The sequence below is a fragment of the Nicotiana tabacum genome, chromosome 7 (genome assembly GCF_000715075.1).
Source record: "Nicotiana tabacum cultivar K326 chromosome 7, ASM71507v2, whole genome shotgun sequence".
Classification (NCBI taxonomy): domain Eukaryota; kingdom Viridiplantae; phylum Streptophyta; class Magnoliopsida; order Solanales; family Solanaceae; genus Nicotiana; species Nicotiana tabacum.
The window spans coordinates 109,641,462-109,666,989 of record NC_134086.1 but is presented as its reverse complement, the minus strand read 5'-3'; the positions used below and the strand labels follow the sequence as shown (position 1 = coordinate 109,666,989).

Genomic DNA, 25,528 nt, shown 5'->3' with positions numbered 1-25,528 from the left:
ATCATTACCGCACCTAGTTGGAGCTTGCCCTTTGAGCTCATGTGTGATGAGGGCGATGTTGTGGTTGGGGCGATTTTAGGTCAAAGAGTGAACAAAATTTCATCATTTGTACTATGTGAGAAAGACAATGAATGATGCTCAAGTGAACTACACAGTGACCGAGAAAGAACTTTTGGCTATTGTGTTCGCAATGGAGAAATTTTGGCTGTATCTTATGGGTGCCAAGGTCATAGTCCATACCGATCATGCCACACTCCAGTACTTGATGACAAAGAAGGATTCCAAAGCTAGACTGATGTGATGGGTCTTGTTACTTCAAGAGTTTAATTTGGAGATTGTGGACCGAAAGGGTAGTGAAACCAAGTGAAAGACCACTTGTCCCGCTTGGAGGAGGAGGAGGGGAGGCCTCGTGATGGCCTAGAGATTAATGACTCATTTCCCGACGAACAACTCCTTTTAGTGTCGGTGAATGGTATGTCATGGTTTGCGGACGTTGCTAATTTCCTTGTAACTGGTATAATCCTATGTAAGCTCTCTTCTAACCAAAGGAAGAAGATCAAATGGGATAGTTTGAATTTCTATTGGGATGATTCGTACTTGTTCAAGATTTGCACGGATGGTGTGATACAAAGGTGTGTCCCGGAGGAAGAGCAATTGAGTATCTTGAAAGCTTGTCATTCCTCTCCCTATGGTGGCCATCATGGCGGGGCGAGGACGGCTTCCAAAGTTCTTAGTTGTGGGTTTTATTGGCCAACTTTGTACAAAGATGCAAGTGAACTTGTGAAGAGGTGTGACGAATGTCAAAGAGCGGATGGAATTTTGAAGAAAGATGAGATGCCTCTCAATACCATTCTTGAGGTTGATATTTTTTATGTATGGGGCATTAATTTTATGGGCCCGTTTATTAGCTCGTGTGGGAACACATACATTCTTGTGGCGATGGACTATGTTTCAAAGTGGGTTGAAGTCGTGGCTTTACCCAACAATGAGGCCCGGAGTGTTGTTACATTTCTCAAGAAGAGCATTTTTACAGGGTTTCGCACTCCTCGTGCAATCATAAGTGATGGGGGTCTCATTTTTGCAATAGAGCTTTTGACACTTTGCTTGCAAAGTATGGTGTCAACCACAAAGTTTATACTCCCTATCATCCTCAAGCAAGTGGCCAAGTTGAAGTCTCAAAGGGAAATCAAGAGTATATTGTCAAAGACGGTCAATGCAAATAGGACCGATTGGTCAAAGAAGTTGGATGATGCTCTATGGGCTTATAGGATTGCTTACAAGACTCCGATTGGTATGTCTCTGTATCGATTGGTGTTTGGGAAAGCTTGTCATTTACCGGTTGAGTTAGAGCACAAGGCCATGTGGGCTTTAAGGAAGTTAAATCTTGAATGGGATGTGGTAGCAAATCTTCATGTGGAGAAGCTTAACGAACTTGATGAATTCTGATTCCATGCCTACTCTAGTTCGTCCTTGTACAAGGACAAGATGAAGTACCTTCATGATAAATATACTCGTGGCAAGGAGTTCAAAGTGGGTGATTTGGTTTTCTTGTTCAACTCTCGGTTACGTTTGTTTCCGGGAAAGCTTAAGTCAAAATGGAGTGGACCTTTCAAAGTGGTATTTGTGACCCTATTTGGTGCACTTGACATGAAGAACCAAAATGGGGAAGTTTTCAGAGTGAATGGGCACAGGGTCAAGCACTACTTGGGAAAAATTGATGACAGCCACGTGGTGGCACTTCTTCATCTCAAATGATTTGATGGTAACCTGCGTCGTACCGCGACGTTAAATCAGGCGCTTCTTGGGAGGCAACCCATGTGTTTTTCTTCTTGTTTTTCTTTGATTTTCATTGTAGTGTAGGATTTATTTTTGTACTGACTGGTTGTGAGATGCTGTAGGATTGTGTTGATGCAGTGCAGGAAAAAGTTGGAAAATGACCACTCTTTGAAGTTGTCGATGCGGACCGCACTCATTTTGTGTGGCCGCAAAGACCCTTGTACGGGGGCAAGAAATCAATGCGGACCGCACTGATGATTTGACAAAAGTCGGGGTTCTCTGAAGTTTACCACCACGGCCGCATTGCATTTTATGCGGTCCGCGGTGGTCCACTGCGGCCGCATCACATTTTGTGCAGTCCACAGTGGTCAACTCGTCAGTGACTTGTGGTTTCGAGCACCACGGACCGCAGTGCCACTTTGTGTGGTCTGCGGTGGGTAGGTAAGCTGGGCCCTAGGACCTTTTTCTATAAATAGGACCTGAGGCCCTCCTTTTGAACTTTTTGATCCCTTTACTCTTAGAGCATAAAAAAAATCATTGTTCATCTCTCTATTGCACGTAATCAACCACTAAGCCTTATTCATCATCTAAGCATATTACTTCTGGTACTTTAATCCCGTTCAATTGTTTAATTTTATTATTTTCAGTAAATTTTTGTTTCCCTTGTTTTTTCTTCTTTCCCTACCCGTTTTTCTTTCAATATTGTAGCTTAGGTTAGTTAATTTTTGTTTAAAGTAGGTTTAGGTAGTTAAAACACTGAACCAACACTTAGGGACTCATTAACAGGTGTAAAATTGGACTAAAATTGAACAAATCATGAATCCTAGATTGGTGCTACTATTGGGCATTTAGTGCGCACCGTGGTGGATTTTGTGCAGTCCGCGGTGCCCCTATGCGGTCTGCAATGGTATTTTGTGCGGACCGCAATGGTGAAAGTCTTGAAAGCTGACATTTGAGGATCGCGGCCTCATTACATTTTGTGCGGTCTGTGGTGCCTCAATGCGGACTGCATTGGCATTTTATGCGATCCGCGGTGCATAGTTTCAGAGAGTAGGTAGTCTGAACCCCACCTCTGTGCGAACTACAATGGATTTTGTACGGTCCGCAATGGCCTCTTTGCAGCCGCACTTCATTTTGTGCGGTCCGCACTCTGCAATTTTTATACTGTCTGCAACATTTTTTCTGCAACTGTGAACTTCATTGTTTTGCTGGATAATAACAAAGTCTGGATGAATGTTGTTTGCAGACAATGGTGAGATCAAGAGGAAAAGGTGGTAAACAAATAGGAAGAGGAGAGTCCTCCTCAGGTGGGAAACAAAAGATGATAAAGTTGACCCCACAGGTTAGACAAAACATTAAGAACACAAGGATAATCACTAAAGCTACAAATAGGACCATTGACTAGTCGGGGAGTGAGTATGAGCCCTCTCGGGATATATCATTAGACTCCGTGCCAGAGTACATTACTGACTGGCCAGAGCGAAACAGGTTGAGAGATACACCCCCACCTTCCCCCAGTACCCAAACTTCAGTGCACGTATCTTCTGAGTCGTCTGAGGGCTCAACTGTCGGTAGTGGAAATGAGTACTCCACCTCTCCTATAGATTCATTATCCGGAGAGGATGCAGAAGTAGAAAAAGGGGAAGAAGTAGAAGGGGTTGAGCCCCAAGTTGGTGGGGTAGAGTGGACTAGGAACCCGGAAGCATGGGAGGATCGGTTCATCAGTGAGATTCCCTACCACAAATTCATAGAGTGGTGGCCAAAAAAGAGGTTAATACTTGAGAGAAAAATTATCACCCGGGATCTTTTGCCTCACAATCCCAATGTGCTGAGGCAATTCAGAGAAAGAGCTGGATGGGACTACTTCATAGGGAAGGTGGATGACGCCAATGAGCACTTGGTGAAAGAATTTTACACCAACGTGGCCCACATCAAAAAGGGTACCACGGTCACCAAAGTACGGAATCTGAAAGTGAAGTTTTATGGCAAGACCATCAATGACTATTTGGGCTTCACGGAGGAGGATGAGTCCCTGTACTTGGACAAAATGAAGTTGGGAGAAGAAGCTCGTATGTGGTTCGCAGAGTACTTGGCAATCCCAGGTACCACCCCCGAGTGGTTGACTGTATGGGTGAAGATATTGAGAAGGACATTGAACTTCGAGGCGAAGGGGTGGGAGACATTTGTGTGTAGCAGGCTAGATCCTACCACCCATGAAAACTCACCCTCAATTCACCGGGCAATATTAGTAGCATCCATCATGGCGGGGTACCCGATCAACGTCGGGAATGTGATGTCTCGGGTCATTACACGGGTAGTGAATGAGGGTGACAGGTCTTACCCATTCCCCAACTTCCTAACCATGTATCTGAAGGACCAAAATGTGGAGAAGCGCAAATTTGACGTGAAAGTGAAGGCAAATGCACCTTTCTCGTGGTATAGCCTACAGGGCAATAACAACCCTATGGGCAAGCACTTCAAGGGAAAATCCACTACTTCAACTAGCCAGTATGAAGAACCAGTAGTAGTAGTGACTACTCCACAACCTCCCTCCACTTCAGTAGACATGGCCCCAGGCCCATCCACTTCAGCAGATCCAGAGATACCCTCCACCACTGCCTATCCATTGACTGCTCACCATTTGAGCCAGGACCTCACCAGCATCAACAACTAGATGCAGACAGCTACTTCTAAGCTGTCTGCATTATCTACTACTGTGGCAGCTTAGTCAACACTTCCTCATCCACAGGTCCCACAGTCCATTGAGGACACTCTCAAAGATCTTCTGGACAACCAGAAGAAGATCCTTGAGAACCAGAAATTGCTCACGGACGTTGTTGATTCACACGGAAAGGCTCTCAAGGAGCTTGCTAGGGAGGCTAAGAAGAAGAGGAAGACTCGGGCTTCCAAAGAGTCCGTGAAGGAGTTACGGGTCGAGGTGGAGAGATTGAAGGCAGATCACCTACCTTTGAATTTGCTACTACATGACCCTGTGACACCAGCCAATCCCCAGCCAGAGCAGTCTTAGAGGCCTCCTAAGAGGAAGAGGGTGATCCCCCAGTCCGATGATGTAGTTATCCAGTTAGTTAACCCATCAGAGACTTCCTCCAGTCAACCACAAGATGCAGCCCAGGAGCCAGCCCAGGACCAGGTCCCAGTAGCAGAGCTACAGGTCACAGGGAGCCAATCTCAGGTTCCCGAGCATACAGAGGACCCAGGGACCACTCAGGATCCCATGCTGGCGGACGGCCCATAGGGAGTTTCTGTATCCTCTTTCCTCTATTTTTGGTGCTTATTTTGCTTAGTTGGCATTGAGGACAATGTCAGCTTTCATTTGAGGGGGTAGGCCCTATTTGGATTTGGATGACTGTATATATGAATGATTTCTTTCTTTCTTTTTTATCTTTGGTATGTATATAATTTCAGCATTTCATTACATTTTTCGCACTTTTTACCTTGGGTCTGTATGTAAAAGTTATGTTCCATTGTATATATTCATCTCCCCTATTGTATATTTGATTAAATCCCCTCTTGTACATATTCATTTTACTTTCTGCATTTTTCCTTTTCTTAGCTTCTTGTTTTATGTTTATAGCTTCTTGTTTTGAGTTTTTGCAATAAGCCTTTGGTTTTCTTAATGTCACGGTTCTTTCCAAAGGTGAAATTTGTGTGAACCGGGTGGCTCTTCCTGATGATGGATGGCATGACATCCCTCTTTATGGTTTGAGTCTATTTTTCTTTTCTTTTTTTTTCTTTTTAGTAGTTAGTGGTAAGGGCGCCTCAAATAAAGCTTCACTTGGGCCTAGCACATTTGCCTTTGATCCAATGGTCAAAAACAAATCGTTGTGTATAGGATGGTGAAAGTTGTGACCTTGAGACTCTTGTTCTCAAATCTTATCTAAGGTTGTTGTGGGCCCCCTACTTTGTGTCTTTAGCGATCCCATAGCTTGTGTGGTGCGAAATTGCATTGCAAGTCCAAGTCCCGAGCCACTGGTCTAGAACTTGCCCCGAATGTTTGTCGAGGCGAAATCCTAAGTGTAATTTGACTTAAGACATGATTATAGGCTCTCCTTGATCCAAATGATAGCTTGAACACTTCCATAGACTACCAATGATAAATCCCTAGTCAACCCTTTTGAGCCTTAGACCATTTTCCTTCAAGAACCATGATACAAGTCTTTACCCGTCCTAAAAGATACCCTCTTTTGGCACCCGATCTTCCCTTAGCACATGGCAAAAGTATAAGTTTGGTGGGGGGAGACGAGGATTGCAACAAAGTGATAAAAAGGTACAAAATGAAGAAAAGGAAAGGCAGTGAAAAAGAAAGAAAAGCAAAAACACAAAAAGAATGTTCAATGTAGAAATGAGTGAAAGGATTCAATAAAAGCAAAGAATGAAAGGTGTGGAAAGTTGATAAAGGAGAAAAGATTTGAAATGAACAAGAAAGAGTGACAGTGTGTCTTTCTAACCCCTTAGAAAGAAGTGAAATGACTCAAAAGGTCGAGTGAATGTGTGCCAAAATGAAGCAAAAGAAGTGCTAAAGGGATGATGGAACCTACTTAGACCAAACAATTCCTACCCTGAACCAAAAAGCCTTCAATATGCCTCCATAAAAGCCATATATTATCTTGAGTTGAATGAAACTTACATTAGTGGTGACTCATATAAGGGGCAAGCATATGGTACTTAGACCCGGACTTGTGACTTTTCCTTGAGATAGATGAGTGTAGTTCCATTAACCTCAATCTGAGTGTCACTATCATAAAGGTGTGGTTTACTTAGGGAGAGTTGAGGATGTGCGAGTTTGGGTTCCACAATGACCAAACTAATAGAAAGAGTTTCTTTGATGTGTTGAGTCAACTCTTGATGCTCTTGTGTCGCATTAAATCCATGGCGTTTAAAAGAGTGAATGTTGTTAATGATTCATTTGAATTGAGGGCAATTGTTAGTCCCAATTGATGCTAGATGAGGTTACTTTAGGTCGGTTGAATTTTCTTGGAATTGACGCTTAAAGGGTGGGTCTTATTTTGTTTGTTTGAGGACAAGCAAAAACTTAAGTTCGGGGAAGTTGATAATTAGGGATTATGATGCATTTTACACTCCTTCTTGCTTAAGTTTTGATTAGAAATGTGTACAAAATAGTGTGCTTGATTGCAGGTTTGATCAACAAGGTGTCAAAAACCCGCTCAAAAAGGAGTGAAACTTGCACAAGTACCAAGGCAAGACCAAGCTTAGTCAAATAGGGCCAGTGCGGCCGCACACCATTCTATGTGGTCCACAAAGATGAAGTTCAGAGAGTATGTTTTTCAGGCCACCAGGCAATGTGCTCGCAAAGCGCTTTGTGCAGTCTGCATTGGGTTCATTGCGGCCACACTCGATTTCGTGCGGTCCGCATTGCCCAAGATTAGAGAGTTGCTAGATTTGAGGATGAAGCCCAATGCGGTCCGCAGTCTATTTTGTGCGGACCGTAATAGAAGTCACCGCGGCCGCACTCGACTTTGTGTGGTCCGCAAAGCCCAAGTTCAGAGAGTAGATTAATCAAGCCAAGAGCCTTAGTGTGACCGTACTTAATTTTGTGCGGTCCGCACTAGCCCCGCAGGGATATTTTTGTCCAGAATTTTCAGCCTAGTATAAATAGTTTCTTTTCCCATTTTTAGGTCATCAAATAGAGTTTTGGACGTAGAGATGCGCTCGTGAACTCATTTCTTTTACCATTTTGAGTAATTTTAGCTTAGTTTCAACATTGAATCTTCAAGTTTTATTTAGTAATTAATTATTATGGGCTTTTTTGATCTATTTCTTTGTTTTCTTCTAAAATTATGAGTAGCTAGACCCATTAGCTAGGGTTGTGGCCCAACCCTAGTATGGGTAATTGATGGGTCTTGTGTTTTGATGCTTGATTGTCTATGGGTGTTTGATATTTGGACTAATTTAGGGTTGTAATGTTGACTTAGTGGTTGCAAACACTAGTTTATGCCTAGTAGACTTTGGTTCTTCTTAAGAAAGAGAGCCTAAGTTCGTGAAGTTGGTCCAACAAGGAATTGGGGCGTATTCAAGAGATTGATAGCCCCAATTAAAGGGTTAAACCTAGATATAGTAATACCCGACTTGAACCTTGATTGCTTGCACAAATTTGCATACCCAATTGTTCTTGAGAAAGTCAATTTGGGCAAAATCACTCGAATTACCGAGAGGTATAGAGTGAGTAGAATCGTGCAATGGTTATATCATTCTCTACGAATGAGACAATCTAGCTTTAGACTCAAGAATTTGTCAATTGACCACCTAGGAGAAAGTCACTACCCTAGTGCCTTTTATCTATTTGATCAACTCTCAATAGTTTAATCTTAGATTTACTTAGCCTAATTTAGCATTGTAGTATTATAAAATTAGAATTAATATCAAAACAAAAAATGTTTAGAAGTCCAATTAGGAACAAATACACAACTTCACTTTAGATAGAAACTCAACTCCAATATCTAGCTCCCTGTGGAAATCGATCCCGACCTTCTCGGGTAAAAGCTGCTTCGACCTCTCTTGCTACATCATAGTAGTACAGGGTTGGCCTTTCGATCAACATACAAAATCAAAATTGAAGTTGGGAACTCTTTGTATCAAGACCCGTGAAAAGTGAACTAAGTGCTCTCCATCGGACCTGATAAAATGACGCACCCCGGGCTCGGAACGAGTTCTAAGGATTCGAAAAGCACAATGAACGGTTATACACAACGGATAGAGGTCCGTGATATTTGCAACCAACCGGATATCACGATGCAGATCTCGCTCGATGATGGTTATGGATCAGTAATTAATGAGAAAAGAAGATTTTTTTACCCTTTTTAGATTTATAATAGTGGTCAAACTCCCCTACTATATAAAGGAAAAACTTTTCTTTGATAAGACATATTGTAGCACGCAAACCAAGGCAATACATATTTATTTTTCTGCTTTCTATCTATTGTAAAGTTCTTACTTCACTGTTTGTTCTTCATTCACAATTGGCTTCGAACCAAGGGTCCGATCGAGGGAAAAACTACTGTTCAACCTAAGTTCGAGTTGGGTCGTAATATTATATTTGGTTTGAACATTCATTTTGTCTTTAACTCGTTTATTTAATATTCTTGATTATTTGTGTTGAATCAATCCACATATCTTTAAAATCGCGTACAAATTTAATTGTTATCCGTTTTAAGGGTAAACAAAGATAGTTCTATACTAATTTATACCAAAACAAAAATGTGTTATGTGTAGAGGCAATCGTTGTATTTAACACTAAATGAGAAAGCTACTAAAGTTAGTCATTTATTTTTTACGCAGTTGGCACTTATATCTTTTTAGAACAATTTTATAGTGGCTGATAGAGGTGTCAAACAGGCCGAGTTGACCCACGCCCGGCCCGGCCCAAACCGGTTGAAACTCGGACCGGCCCGGCCTGGTACTTAAGGGACCGGGTGGACTGGGTTACTAGGGTTAGGGGGTTGGTCCGTTCACTTTAATTCATTTGGTTAATCGGACTGGTCAGATCCGGTCAACCAAAATTTCTGTAGAACCGGTTAACCGGTCCGGACCGGCCCGGACCAGTTTAACGGCTAGATTTTAATTTTTTTTAAAAGGTTTCAGAGTCTAAGGCAATGCAAAACCTTTGAATTTACTCTTTTTTCGTTAATTTACGTGTTGTTAAATGTAAAGCTTCTTGTGAGATTATACTGGGTTGTTGTTGTTGTTGTTGTTGTTAAATGTAAAGCTTTCAATTTGTAAGTTTGAATTTTGAAATAAATGTAGCACTTGCAATTTATAAGTGCAATTTTTTCCCATCTTCATTGTATTCTTTATATTTTTACTTTATATTAATATAACTTACAATAGTTATACAAAATACAAAAAAAAATTAAAAAAAAATTCACTAACCCGGCCCGGCCCGTTGTACCTATAACCCTTACGGTTCATTTATTACCCGAATAAACCTGAACTCGTTAAGCCCGGTAACCCCTAACCCGTAACCGGCCCGGTTCAAAACCTAGACGGTTTTAACTTTTCCCTACTCAGCACGGCCCGACCCACCCATTTAACACCCTTAGTGGATAACCCATACTTTTAAATTTGAGTAAAACATGCGACAATTTTTTTATTTTATTTTTATGGTGATTAAGGTATTTTTGTTAGTAGATTTTTTCCAGCTAACCCTTCAAAATCACACTAGTTGACTATCCCAATTCGAATCGAATTTGTTTTTGGGATTAAGATTAAGGAACCTTTATTAAATACTCCCTCCGTTCACTTTTACTTATCCACTTTGGACTTTTCATTCCTCTTAAGAAATAACAATTGTACTATGTATTTTACCTTATAACCCCTAATAATGATAGCATTTCAAAAATCTTGGGAAATAATTTTTGAAATGACTAATTAATGATAAGGGTAAAACAAGAAAAAGAAATTATCTTTCTCTTGAATTGCTAAAATTGATAAGTAAAAGTGAAAACGTATTTTTAGTATAATGGATAAGTAAAAGTAAATGGAGGAAGTATATTTTCAATTCCCTAATTCCCACAAACTTGTTTAGATATAAAAATAAACAAATGTATGAGGTGCACCTCTAGCTGGCTAAGTAGGAGGGGTGCACCTCCACAGACTTCTCAGCCACAGCGTGCTCCGCAGAGTTCCCAGGTTGTGATCATAGCACTAGTTGCTACCCCACCTGCTCAGCTAGCTAGAGGTGGTGATCGGGGAGGTAGAGGTCATCCTAGAGGGGGAGGCTAGGCCAGATATTATGCCCTTCCTGCCCGTACAGAGGTTGTTGCCTCTGATTCTGTCATCACAAGTATTATTCTGGTCTGTCATAGAGATGCATCGGTTCTATTCGATCCAGGCTTCACTTATTCCTATTTGCCCCGCATTTGGGCATATCTCGGGATTCTTTGAGTTCCCCTCTTTATGTTTCTACTCCTATGGGAGATTCTCTTATTGTGGATCATGTTTATCGATCGTGTTTGATTGCTCTTAATGGTTTTGAGACTAGAGCCAATTTATTATTGCTCAGCATGGTAGATTTCGATATTATCTTGGGCATGGACTGGTTATCTCCCCATTATGCTATTCTTGATTGTCACACCAAAATTGTAATGCTAGCTATGCCAGGTGTACCGCGAGTAGAGTGGAGGGGTACTTTAGATCACACTACCAGTAGAGTTATTTCATTTCTTAAGACTCAGTGAATGGTTGAGAAGGGGTGTGACGCGTATATAGCTTATGTAAGAGATGTCAGTATTGATAACCCTAGAGGTTAATTCAGTCCCAGTAGTACGATATTTCTCCGATGTGTTTCCAGCTGATCTTCTGTGCCGCCCGACAGAGATATTAATTTTGGCATTGATTTATTGTCGGAAACTCAGTCCATTTCTATTCCTCCTTACCATATGGCTCCTCCTGAGTTGAAAGAGTTGAAGGATCAGTTACAGGAATTGCTTGATAAGGGATTTATTCGGCCCAGTGTGTCACTCAGAAGGGTGCTCCGTTCAGGCAGACGGAGGAGTGTGAGGAAAGCTTTCAGAAGCTCAAGACAGCTTTGACTACAGCCTCAGTGTTGACATTGCCTACAGGTTCGGGGTCTTATACTGGCTATTGTGATGCCTCAAGGATTGGCCTTAGAGTGGTATTGATGCAGGACGGTAGGGTGATTGCCTACGCGTCCAGACAGTTGAAGGTGCATGAGAAGAATTATCATGTCCATGATCTCAAGTTAGCTGCTATTGTTCACGCCTTGAAGATCTAGCTTCATTATTTGTATGGTGTTCCTTATGAGATCTACACTGATCACCAGAGTTTGCAACATCTGTTCAAGTAGAAGGACCTTAATTTGCGTTAGAGGAGGTGGTTAGAGCTGCTTAAGGGTTATGATATCACTATTTTATACCATCCGGGGAAGGCCAATGTGGTGGCCGACGCTTTGAGGCGCCGGACGGAGAGTTTGGGGAGTTTGGCTTATCTACCACCAGCGGAGAGGCCTATGGCGATAGATGTTCAGACCTTAGCCAGTCAGTTTGTGATATTAGATATTTCGGAGCCCAGTCGGATTCTAGCTTGTTTGATCGTATCAGAGAGCGTCAGTATGATGACTCATTTGCTTGTCCTCAAGAATAGGGTTCTGCATGGTGATGCCAGATATGTGACCATTGGTGATGACGAGGTATTGAGGATGCAGGTTCGGATATGTGTACCCAATATTGATGGGCTTCGGGAGTTGATTCTAGAGGAAGCCCAAAGTTTGCGGTATTCCATCCATCCGGGTGGCGCGAAGATGTATTAGGATTTGAGGCAGCACTATTGGTGGAGGAGGATGAAGAAAGATATAGTTGGGTTTGTATCTCGGTGCCTCAATTGTCAGCAGGTGAAGTATGAGCATCAGAGACCGGGTGGCTTGTTTCAGCAGATAGAGATTCCGGAGTAAAAGTGGGAGCGGATCACCATGGACTTCGTAGTTGGACTCCCACGGACTTTGAGGAAGTTCGATGTCATTTGGGTAATTGTGGATCGGCTAACCAAGTTCGCACACTTCGTTCCTGTGTGTACCACGTATTCTTCACAGCGGTTGGCTGAGATTTATCCTGGGAGATCCCCCTGTACATTTATGATTTGGACTACGGGACGGTATCCCGGGAGACCCTCTGTTCATTTACGTTTGGGACTACAGGACATTATCCTGGGAGATCCCCTGTTACTATCTTTGTGTGTTGAATTATTTCTTCCTGTGATTTCATCTTCATTGACTGTTAGTATCTTTAATTATACTGTCTCATTTCATATTATTTTACCTTGTTATACATATAACCAGTAGGGTCATCATCTGATCTCGTCACTACTCGACTGAGGTTAGGCTTGGCACTTACTGGGTACCGATGTGGTGTACTCATGTCCTTTCCTGCACATGTGTTTTCGTGTGTAGATCCAGGTTCTTTTGCTCAGCCATACTATCTGTGAGGCGAGGCGATTCAGAGACTTCAAGGTATATCTGCCACGTTCGCAGACCTAGAAATCCCTCTCTATTCTCCCTTCAGTTATAAGCTTTTTCCCTGTATTTTTCCTTGTTATTAAACTTCTGGAGTTAGAAACCTTATGTATTTTTCTTTTTAAGCTTGTGATTCATGAGATTCCGGGATTTGGGAGTGTTATTATTGGCCGAGAGTGTTATTATTGTATATGTCGAGCGGCATTTTAAACACTTTATCTATATTTACCTATTAAATGGCTAATTTGTACTTTTAAATTCCTTATTCGCTAGTTGTTAGGCTTACCTAGTCATAGAGACTAGGTGTCATCACGATAGTTTACGAAGGGAGAACTTGGATCGTGACAGTGTAGGAACACCTTTTCTAAAAGAAAATATTATATAGCAGTAAAGAACGGGAAAATGATGAGGAAATTACAAAGTGAGGGAATCTTATCCTCGCTAAAGTGAAAGTTCATATATATAGTCAAAGTCAACCAACTATACTATTAAGATTTCTCACATACGATGCACTCACATTTGAAATAGTTTTTATTTATTTATTTATTTGCAATACAACGCTCCGGATGTACTTATGGAATTAATGGGATGCCTCTTCACCACTTACTCAAGGAAAATATATATATAACTGATATTTAGACAGAAAAGCAGGTTTAATTACCTCAATAAATAGCGAGTGTCCGCACATCACAGGTTAACCTCCCACTATAGATTGTGTACCTTTTGTGCATTGTACACCTAACAACTTCAACGTATAGCGATCGCGTTGCAAATTTATCCCGCACCTTCGATATAGAAATCTAATCTCTTCCAGGCTTCTCCTCTTTTCTTTTTCCCTTTTTGTATTCAGGAGTCCACTAAATTAGCTCAAGAAAACAAAAGGTATAATAGAAACTAAGTAGCATTAGAGCGACTCGTCCGACTAGGAAAAATTCTTCCTAATTATGTAAGGTTACTTCGGATGATATACAATGTCGGCAACGTAGAATTATAATAGGTGAGCATGCATTCCAAATCGTTATTTAAAGTGTTACATATACTGCAACTACATGTACTTCGTTTTTCAGTATCATCTTTCTACTTCAAACAACATTCGACGTTGGTGTTACCGATGATATTTTACTTTCTCAATCAAAAGTGGAAACTATCGTATTGAACGATTTGATCAATCAACTGTGTGTCATTTCTCAAGGAGGAATCTATAATTAAGATGTTAAGAATGGAGTTATCATTCCGTCAATCACCATGCTTCTGTTAGGTGATTTTATACCCTCTCTTTTTCTTCTCCGCAAGGACTGGGAACCACAAGTCACATATTAAACATCAGTTGAAAAAGATCTATTTTCATAGTTTGTCACGATACGATGACATTATAGTAACAAGAGCTTTTACTTCTCAAATCGACAAGTACTCCTTCCAAACAATGATGAGGAGACATAAACCACACAGAGTTTAAAGTCTATCGTAGAAACGGAAAAAAAAATATTATTGTTACGCATGCATAAGGAATTCCTACCTTTTCCTTCTCGCTGCATTAAATAACTTGGCCCACGATTTATGCCCGAAAAGCAAAAACAAAACAAAACAAAACATTAATGTCCTAGCCAGCTTATTCCATCATATAAGTACTACCTCACACTAACATAAGTACCTCATAGCTCTACTCGAAAGGTGAATAAATATAGGATGAGAACATAAAATGCGTTATTTTCTCTACATCGAGATAATTGGAGAACTATTCAAAAATTATACTATCAAAATAAAATATTCTAGGGTGTCACTTAAGGTGTTGGAATATGAATGAAAGATATTGCATCCTACCGAGACGTATGATTCCTCGTGTGGCAAGAACTTGTTAGATGCTCCCAACTTTAGAATGTATTATGCATGTTTGGCTAGCTAGTAGTGAATGAAAACCAAGAGTGATCGAGTCGCAAAACTAGAAATTGAATCATATTAAATGATCATAATACCTACAAATTAAATGTACGCCTTAGCTTTTAAAAATTCTAGAAGATGCGTTGCGGGCAGACATGAATTGAGAAAAAAGTGAGCTATATGAAACGGATCATTATACTCTTGAGCAAATTAAACTCAAAACTCCAACCACAAATTAAAAGAAAGAACATATATACGGATAAAAAGACCAAAGCACAATAAAAGAATAAACCAACTTGATACAATTGTTGTCTGATCAATATAATTTCTTGAACGTCGTCCAAATTTACATATGCCTCTAGGACTGACTTTTAATTCATGTAGCGTACTATAATAATCAACATTAAACTAATTTTCAAATCAATAACACATGCAATTCAAATTAACCTTCAAGTATTTTGATTTTATTTGCCAGAACGTTTGTTCAAACTGCAAGCTTAAGAATATACTAGATCGAACACATGAGAAATCTCCCCCATTTGACTCCCCCGCCCCACACCACCCCCTCCCCCTAAACCCCGATCCAACCAAAGAAACAAAAGCACAGATGAACATTCAGTTAGTTAAAGCCTAAAGGATAATAACCCTATATACTACATCAAAAATATCTACAATACAAGTACTTGTCAGCATATATTGATATTGTTAGAGTATACACAAAATATTTTACATCTCTTTTTCCTTACTTTTTTTTTAGGGGGCAAATATATGTATTTAGTACCTGGATTTAAACTTACGATGCTTATTCTTAAGGATCAAAGGTTTTGTAACCTGATAAAGAGCGGAGATGGATCGAAACTTCCTTTTCTTAGGGGGAAAAGCTTCATCGAAAGTCTCTTCCATATTGACGGCTGTTGATGATACCTCCGCCGTGTCACCAACGCTTTCTTCTTCGCCGTGCTCCTTTACCGCGATCACTATTCTCCAACTGTCGCCGGCGGTATGATCAATGTCACGGGCGCTGCTATCGGAATCGCCGCTGAGCTGAATAAGCTGCAAGGCCGCGTTCATCTCCGGCTCCGTCAGCTTCTCCGGTTCGGTTTGGATTCCTCTATTTTTCACCGTTGATATTGCTGATTTCTTCATTTATTTATGGAGATAGAGATATTGTTATAGTCGGTGTTTGGTTTGCGGGGAAGGGGTAAGAATTTTGTTTTGTGGGGTATTTGTATTCCTCAGGTGGGTAATCTAGATGGAATGACGAAAATATCTTTGACTCTCTCTTTTTAATTTAAAATATAACTGATTAAGTAATCGCTAGTTTCAGACATTTTTTGAGGGACAAGGTTGTCATTTACGCAGTTCCTTTGGTCATCCCGTAATACCTTTTGCTCTACGTAAACCCATTTAAGTTTAAACCGTAAGCTATTTGAACTAAACTTCACAACTCTATGTTCACGCAACTCATGAGTCCAGATCACCTAGGATGACTATAGGTTAACTTGCCCGCAGGCCGCAATTCGACTAACTATTCCAGTGTGCTACCTTTTATCAGTACAGAAATCAAGTAACTTTATCTATCGACAAGGAATCACATATTGAATATCTTTTTATATATAGTCTCTTATTAGATTTATTTATTTCATTAACCATTAAGTCATATCCTTGAATAGAGATATTAAAATGGAAACCGTATTTTTTTTTTCTTTTCGTTATGAGTAGGTAGTGCCGTAGTGGGCTGGTCCATAAATACCAAGAAGGGGAAATGGGATAATTTTATGTGAAAGTGAAATTTCTAACTTAGGTGGTTAATTTATGATGATAATTTAAGCATCAAATTGTTCCCAACACAAGTGTATCCTTTTTTTTGGTAATAACTGTGAATATGTTATCGTAAACCAACAAAATTGATACACCTAAAGAGCCCTTGAAATATTTAACCACATTCTAGGAAGGGTGTTAACATATTCCAACCCTCTGACAGAACATAATAGTTACAAAAAATTTTGAATCAAAATACTTCTATGGGCTCTCTTTGAACACTTCATGTGGTCTATCCTCTCTTTTATTTCCTGTTTAATCTGTGTTACTACTATCCCTATATGTACAATTGCATCCTTGAATTGTTTAAGACTCCTTGCTCTCCAAGTGTCGTAAATCATAGCTCCCCAAATGGCAGTTATAACTTCCTTCTTGACTTGACTCCAGTGTCTTCTTTTAAACCATAACAAGTTTTGAGAGATCCATGTCTTCTGCATATTAATTCCAGACCAGTTTTCTAGCTCCTCCCTTAAGTCAGTTATCCATTTGCATTCTGAGAATAGATGGAGTTGAGTTTCTTCCTTTTCCTCATCACATAGACTACATAGATTGTTATCAATTGGTATCTGCAATCTTGCTATGTTTCCTTTGTCAGTAGTTTATCCTGGTTGGCTAGCCATATGATAATCCTGTGCCTTGGTAGCATTACGGAGTTCCAAATTAAATATGTTACCCCAAGCTTCTGTAGTCCTCCCAGGATGGCATTGTAGCTACTAGTAACAGAATACCTTCCATTAGGTGTCAAGCGATAAGTGCCATTGTTATACCAAGCTAACATATCTGTATTGACTGAATTCGGTTTCTTCCGATATCAGCTGCAATTAGGGGTGGCAAAATGGCTAAAAGAAAATAGTTAACCATCCATATTATCCACTGAAAAATGGATTGGATAATGAACTTATTAAAAATGGGTCAAATATGGATATATAAGAACCATATTATCCATTTAGAAAATATATAACCAATGTATAACTAAGGAGTTTAACTTTCATATTTGGGGGATTCCTCAAGTTTGGGAGAATAGGAATTTTCCCAAAGGTGATCACGTTCAAGAAGCCATAGATAATATGATTACACATATTATCCGCCGGTTAATCCGTTTTTTATCCGTATTAAATATGGGCCGGGTTGGATAATTTATCCGTTTTCGAGCCGACCCGCTAGTTTGCCAACCCTAGCTGCAATCAAGCGGTGAATTGTGATTCCAAATGCTTTGTTCACCTCTCATATAAAGATCATGAACTCATCTCATCCATAATATGTTCTTTTTTTCAAGCAGCCAGATCAACTTACCAACTGAAGCCACATTCCATTTTCTACAACTTTTGATATTTAAACCACCATATTTCTTAGGTATACAGCTTTTCCCACGAGACTAGTGCCACTTTCCTTTTTACCTCTGAATTCCTCCATAGATATTCCCTGCATTTTCTATCCACCTCCTTCAATATACTTTGAGGCAATATAAGTACTGCCCCCAGAAATTATATACTGAAAACAACAATACATTTATAATTTGTAACCGTCCTGCATAGGATAGATTCTTGGAGTATGCATTGTTGATTCTGGTGGCGATTCTCTACAAATTGATGGAAAATTGATGGCATTCCATCTTGCTCCACTTCTTAGATGAGAGTGGCAACTCTAAGTACTTATTGGTAATGTTCCCAATAAAAAACCTGTTATGTTTAACAGTTGTACCTTTGTGTCTTCTTCAACGCCTGCCACAAACATGCAGGATTTATCTTGATTTAGCTACCAATCCAGTGACCTCACTAAAATGAGCTAGTGCTTCTTAACTCTAGTAACAGAACTTGTGTCCCCTTTACAGAATATCGTCAAATCATCAGCAAAGATTATATGTGTCGGTTTGGCAGCTTTACACATAGGATGAAATATGAAATTCTCATCTTTTTCAGTACTCTGGATAAGTACTCCATCACTAACACATATAATAAACGGGACATTGGATCCCCCTATCGTAGTACCCATGTCCTTCTCCATACACCTTGATTGTAAATTTGGTGGATATAATGCAGGTCATCACCAGTTGAATAAAGCACTCTGGAAACCCAATCCTTTTAATGCCTCCTCAATTAACTAACTCCCAGCTCAGTCCATCACTAACACAAGCGTATCCTTACTACTTCAAAAGTTCACTCTTAAAGGGTGTGTTTGGTATAAAAAATATTTTCTTGAAAAATAAGTAGTAATCTTATTCATTTTCCGATATTTGGTACACAAAAGAAAAATGACTTTTCAAGAGTATTCATAAATAATTTAGATATAATAAACATAAAGTTATAAACTTTCAAACCAACAACCTTCCGGACCCACAAATTTCATAAACTTTCGAACCGCGGAATTTCAAACCCGTAAACTTCCAAACACATAAACCTCCGAACTCATAATTTTGGCACTTATAAAATTTTGAACCTTTAAACCGATAAATCAAAAAATTAAAACTGAAAAAATTATATTAACCTATTTCCTTTTTGGTACGTTCCAAAAAGAATGACCCCTTTCTAAATTTGGAAACAATTTAGCTTAAATTTACAATTTTACCCTTAATGAAAAGCTTTTATAACCACACAAATACTCTGGCCCCCTTTTTAACTTGTTTAGGACCATAAATTTCAAATGTTTCATTTTTTCTTAAACTTCGTCCCCAGTCAAACAGGTTCACATAAATTGGAACGGAGGGAGTATGTGTTTTTCCTGATGCTCGATACTTTCTTCACAAGGATAAAATATTAAGTAACAAGTTCCATCATTGTTTTTCCCCTCCTGGTCGTAGTTTTTGTGGGTAGCTAAGTGGTAATAAAAGTTACTAAACTAAAGAGCAACGCTGGCTGAAAATAATATTGATATATATCATAGCAAAATATGCCACTATGGTACAACATACATCAAAGACAAGGACGCATTCTGAGACTCGTGCATTGCGTCTCAGATGTACATTATAGGGACTGAAGCGGTAACAAGATCCACAAATTGCACAGTAAACTTGTCATCACATCAATGTACGCTTGAAGGCAGATAAACTTTTTTTAATCTTAGCCTGTAGTGCATACGTTATGCTCCCTTGAATCTCGATAGTGAATTAACCCTTTGCAAATGAATTCACATTGCTTCAGGGATGAGCATAACACAATTTCCTCTGCAACCTAGTCAATTTGTGCCTCCACCTGAACAGCTTGAATGTAGTTTGTCTTTGTTAGGCATTAATGAGATGTTTGTCCCTTGAACCTTGATGTTTATTAAACAATGGAATCCCATGGCTTCAGGACTGAGGATAGTACACTTTCTTCCACCACCCAATCTTCCTTCCTCGACCCAACCTTCGTGTGTCCACCTGAAGGGTTTGAATATAGTGTCTGTTAGGCATTGATACAAGTACGGCGTACTTAAAGGAGACCTAGAACACAAAGGCACGTATCTTTAAAAGAAGAAAACGATAAAATAAATACAGTAAATAGTAAGGCATAAGAAACATGCTCCATGAAGACCAAAGAAAAAAGAATTTTTATTTTTTTTTCCTCTCTACCCTTTCGGGGTAGGGGTAGGGATAGGGTTTGCGTACACTCTACTCTCACCAAACCCCACTAGTGGGATTTTACTGGGTATGTTGTTGTTGTTGTTGTTGACCAAAGAACAAAAGAAATTCTCAATGTATTAATGTATCCAAAAACCCACTGTCACAAATTTTTCAATGGCAACTAATTAAGTCCATCAGCACTAGAAGACATTGCATTCAATAGGTGGGTAACATTATAGTAGATTCAATTAAAACAGTAAACAGCACTAAAGGTTGTGTGAGACTCGTTCAACTTGTTTTCATAAACTTCCTGGAAACATCATTGATTGAGAACTTTTGCACGCATTGAGAATGATAAAGGATCAGCAACATTAGCACTTGGATAACCAGAAAGTCTTTATGTTATACCAGTTGGAACTAATTGAGGGAGATGTAGACAAATATCTTTTATCAGGATTTTTTTTTTGTTTTTTTGCCTACATCTCACACTATTAGTTTACTGGTCCAACATAAAAGTTGTAAGCAAATATCCCGACCTAGATGTTCTGAAAGGACTAGTTCCAGTAGTAATTTCACATTTTTCGTCGGCAAGAACACTTGAATTGCGTTTTCACATGTAAAGAAAGTTCCTAACTTCCTATCAAATATTTGTGGGGAAAAAAACAAAAAGTGGCTCCAGAAAGGTACTTACATAGCCGCAGTTTGTGAAGAAAGTATTCTGAAAACAGGTTAACTTTTGAAGATCTTGTTGTAAAGGGAACCTGAAAGAAACAGCTATGGAACAAGAATGAAGTCAAGATGGCAAGTGCTGCAGAACCCTGAGGTTGTCCAAATAAATGGAGGAAATATAGAATGATGCCAGCATGAAATGCAGGCAGCAACAACATTGAGATTCAGGGGGAAAAAGACCAACTATATTTGAACACAAAATTGTCTACACAAACAGTGTAGTAATGAAGCAAGCAAATTCTAGTACCCAAAATACAGATAGGAAGAAAATTGGCAAGGTTGAGTAATACAGACACAAATATGCCGCTAGTGCATATTCCAGAAGAAGGATAATGACAAGAGGCCAACGGAGATATGAAGACATCAACTATTTCTATAAACAACAGAAAAGTAAAGAAAAATGAAATAAATAACAGTTGACAAAGTTAGTGTATCCGGTGCTCTAGATTCACATGCTTGAATTGAAGAATACAGGATATCTGAGAGGTGGTAACTCACAAAAGCTGAAAACTAAACATAAAATTCTTTGTTGATAAAGGTAATATAATAGCTGAAAACTAAACATAAATTTTTTATAAAGGTGTTAAGCTGAAAATAAACATAAATTGAAGCCACTTTTAGTTGATACATCACCAAGCAGAATAGACGCATATCAAAGACAAGGTGGACTTATATGCCCTCTATCAACCTTAGATAACGGTTCCCCTATTGCTGTTGGTACTTTGGTCAAAACAAGAAGGAGATGGGCCTTAAAAGGTTACTGGGTGCGACATATGAAAGGGGCATGTGAAAGGTGGGATAATAGATTCTAACAGTCATAGAGGTTCCTATAATTTTACAATTCTACGGCTACACAATATATTATTGGATCATATCAAATTTAATCTGCTTGAGCTTTAACCCAGAGATGAAAGAGAGACTTCATTATCAATTTCCCGTGTTAAAGTTCAAAACTTTGGTAACAAAATAAGTTCTATGCCCAACTGCAGCCATATGTAACTCATTTTAATGGTAAATGATAAATAAAGAACTTAAGTACAGATAAAATCTATAAAGCTGGCAGATTTGAACTTAAAATACGAGTGATTTTAGAGAGCTGTTTTACAGATTTTGGAAGACCAGCTGAATGCTTACAGGATTGGAGTAAATCAAGAGGATGATATAGTTGTAGTACTTTCAATTATTTTATGAATTTTCGTCAGCAGTGTCAATTGGTTCACCAGCTTATGAAGTACTCAAAGGCAGAAGCTTAAGCTTACCTAGCATCAAGGATGCCGACCAGAATTGTCAAAGATGCCAACATGGGTTCAATGTGCAGGGCAACTCCTAGCAACTGTTACCAAAAAGAGTGCACACAGTCAAATTGAGAAATAAAAGAACAAATTCAATACTCTCCAACTCATACTCTAGTTGAACCTCCCTAAAGAACTTGAAGATGCACAAAAAGACGTGCTTTCTCAGCAGCTTTAAGAGTCTACCAAACGAAGCCCTTTCATTTGAAGAAAGTGAGATAAAAATATGTAGACATATACTGGTCCTCACATCCTTTCACATCACTAATAATATTGGAACAATAATGCATAAAGCTTGACAAAGTAGTACAAACATTGCTCAGAATACTTAAAATAAATAAAGCATTGTTTTAAATGAAAATACTTTTTACTAGACGTCTTAGCAGCTAGCGCAAAGCTTACTCTTCCCATAATGCCCCAATTCAATTTCTTGTAAGTTCAAACTTGATAAACTGTACAATCTTTCCCTCCAATTATTACACTATTCCACGGCATTGTAGCTGATTTCCGTTGGCAGTTTCCCATTATTTGAAAAAAGAGGTACGAGTTTCATGTACAATCCTAAAGGTTCTGATAGTTACAGATATCTTCGAAAACCCGGTCCTGGTGATGGAACCCTATCAGACTTTTTTATGACATAGTGGTAGTCATCACATACTGACACTTGTCACAAGATTGACCAAGTAAACTTATGAGACGAAAGGTAGGTAGGAGGCGCCTTCTTTTATTATTTTTCTTTTATTTATTTCTTTGGTCTTTTTTCTTTTCTCAAACAGAGGGATCTTGGAGGATCATATAACCAGAAAAAAAAAGTTAAGAGGGAAATGTAATGCTTCTCACACTAATTATGAATTCAGATAAGATATGGTGAATAGGAAGCTTATGCAACAAACAATTTTTTTTCATTAACGGTTTAAGGAACTACAACTTTTAGAAATGCATGTCTTATAAGTTTGTAAGCTAAAGGGTTCCTTCCCATTATTTTCCATAAACGACACACCTGAACTTACCACAAAGAAAAAATCTACCAGAGAAAAACAAAATGGAGGAGCTTCTCACCTTAAAGAAAGGATAATGATCATGTTGCTTGAGTTCTTGATAGAAACTGCTGAAGCAATCTTCCTTGAGTACTGAAGCACTTCAAAGGAACAAAGACCCGCATGTTTCTTTAGCGATGCTAAAGGAACCAAATAAAAATTTTAATTAAACAGCCACTGGGATATCCAATCTTGTCCTGAATGGTACAGATTGCTTTGAAGATGATAAATCCGAATGCAAGTCCTTTGGTGAAGTGAGCCTTACTTTATAAGCTTCCTTTGCCATGCCAGCTTTTAAAAGGCATGAAGTCAAACAACTTACCGTGATATCATCGGGGGCACAACCCAATGACATCATCTTATCATAAATTGCCATAGCTTCAAGCATTCTTCCTTTCATGCAATGCCCGAGAATGAGAATGGTAAAGGTGAATTTATCATGGCAACACCCTTTGCTCTCCATTTCTGCTGCAATCACATTTGCTTCGTTCAAATTACCAGCCTTGCAAAACCCATCAAGCACAGGGTTGTATACAAATGGTTGGGGGACAATATCATCCCTCAATATCAATTGCCTCAATAATTCCCGAGCTTCATTTAGCCTATTCTCCCTGCTCAAAGCACCGATAAGAACAGAGAATGTATATAAGTTAGGCCACAAATTTCTGGTGTTCATTTCATCCCAGAGCCTTAAGCCCTGGTCTAAGTCTCCAGTCCGACAATGGCCGTCAATGAGAGAAGTGAAGGTAACAACATCAGGAGGGCAACCAAAAGCACACATTCTCTCGTACATATTTTGAGCTGAAAACATGTCTCCTATCTTCCCAAAACCATTAATGAGAATGTTAAAAGTAACCATAGTCGGAGTAATACCATAAGTAATCATTTCATCCATCAGATTTATAGCGTCATCCATCCTGCCCAACTTGCAGTAACCAGAGATAACAGACGTATATGTCACAACATCAGGTGAATATCCATCTTGTAACTCAAGACTTCTTAACAAACTTCGCGCCCTGTCCACTTGACCAACACCGCATAACCCGTTTATAAGAGTGTTATACGTAACAAGATCAGGGAAACAATCAAAACTTCCCATGTCATTGAAAAACTCAAATGCCTTATCAACTCCTCCAACTCGACAAAGCCCACGAATCACAATGTTAAAAGTGCAGGTGTCTGGAAACAATCTCTCCGACCTCAAAATGTGATCTTTAAAAAAATCAACAGCCTCATCTACCTGATTTCGCTTCATTAACAAACTCAAAAGGCTATTATGTACAAAAGGTCGAACAACAAAACTACCTTCGTCACTACCTAACTCAGCTTGAGAAATCAAAATTTCTTTGGCAATACCAAACTTGCCCGCATTTGCAAGTGCTAATACTACACTTTCCAAAATCGAACCATCTAGTAAAAAGCCATCAGCTTTCATATACTTAAACACTAATGTAGCCGAATCGTGAAACCCCATTTGACAAAGTGACCTTAAAAGCAAATTAAAAGTGCCAATACAATGAACAAGATTCAAATTAACCCTAGTGTGTTTAAAAAAATTAAATGCCAATCTGGGGTTATTCAAATTGGTATTAATATGGTGAATAACGTTGAAAGCAATATGAGGGTCCAAATTCTGACGAAAATAATCAGAAGTGAATACATCAAGAGACTGAGAATGGTGAAAACAGAGGAGACATACAACTTTAGTGAACCAAATCGCTTCGGGACCGTATGAAGGGAGAGATTTTGAAGTATGAAAACGAGCAATGAGGGAAATATTGGACACCCGTTGAACCCACAAGGGCATTATCTCCGGTCGCCGATCGTAGTGTCCAAATCGATCTTAGGATTAAAAGCCGGTTTTTAGTCATACCATTTCACTATTACAGTATAGTGAAGGTGAAAGTTTTTCCCGATTTTGAAGATAAGTGATGGATTGGTTGTAGTAGAGATGTCAGTGAAGGGGTTGTTCTAGGGTTGAAGGCATAGAGGAGGCGCCTGGAAAGATGGTCACCTCTCAGCTTGTTTTGGTGGCGTCAATACTGCAGGCTAAGGTTAAAACGCAGGTATACAACAATCCCTCGTGTTATTTTTCCCTATTACAACCTCCTTTTTTTCTTATTTTTATTTTTCATTTACTTGGAAATTTTGTTTGTTACTCTTTCCATCCAATCTGGGCATTGAGTCTATCAGTCTAATGACCCTTAGATATTATGGTGGAATTTCGAATCTTTATTTTTATTTAAGGCTATTGAGTTCGAATTTTTAGAATGAATATTATTTTTAATTGGAATTATTTTAATTTCGACGCGAAAATAAATTAATCGAGTCCTTGAGCGGATACTAAAAATCCAAACTTCGTTAAGTGAGCTCGAAAAAAGCATATATGAGCTCACTATAATTTTGGATCAAGGTTAGTCGGAGCCAAAGTTCAACAAAACTACTATATCAC

General features: G+C 39.2%; 1 protein-coding gene across 6 annotated transcripts; it reads right to left on the bottom strand.

Moving 5' to 3' along the window:
- Positions 1 to 19,333: 19,333 nt before the first annotated feature.
- Positions 19,334 to 25,169, bottom strand: LOC107778825 (uncharacterized). 6 transcript variants are annotated; one of them, XM_075217484.1, is made up of 4 exons: positions 23,099 to 25,151; positions 22,007 to 22,080; positions 20,710 to 20,792; positions 19,334 to 19,898 (listed from the first exon to the last, which is right to left on the bottom strand). In XM_075217484.1, the coding sequence occupies exon 1, from the start codon at positions 24,881 to 24,883 to the stop codon at positions 23,243 to 23,245; it is 1,641 nt and encodes a 546-aa protein (XP_075073585.1). In that variant the 5' UTR covers positions 24,884 to 25,151; the 3' UTR covers positions 19,334 to 19,898; positions 20,710 to 20,792; positions 22,007 to 22,080; positions 23,099 to 23,242. The 6 variants fall into 6 exon arrangements, with proteins under 6 accessions (XP_075073585.1, XP_016454620.1, XP_075073586.1 ...); XM_016599134.2 differs by having other exon boundaries at positions 19,334 to 19,835; XM_075217485.1 differs by having other exon boundaries at positions 20,710 to 20,779.
- Between the last annotated feature and the right edge of the window lie 359 nt (positions 25,170 to 25,528).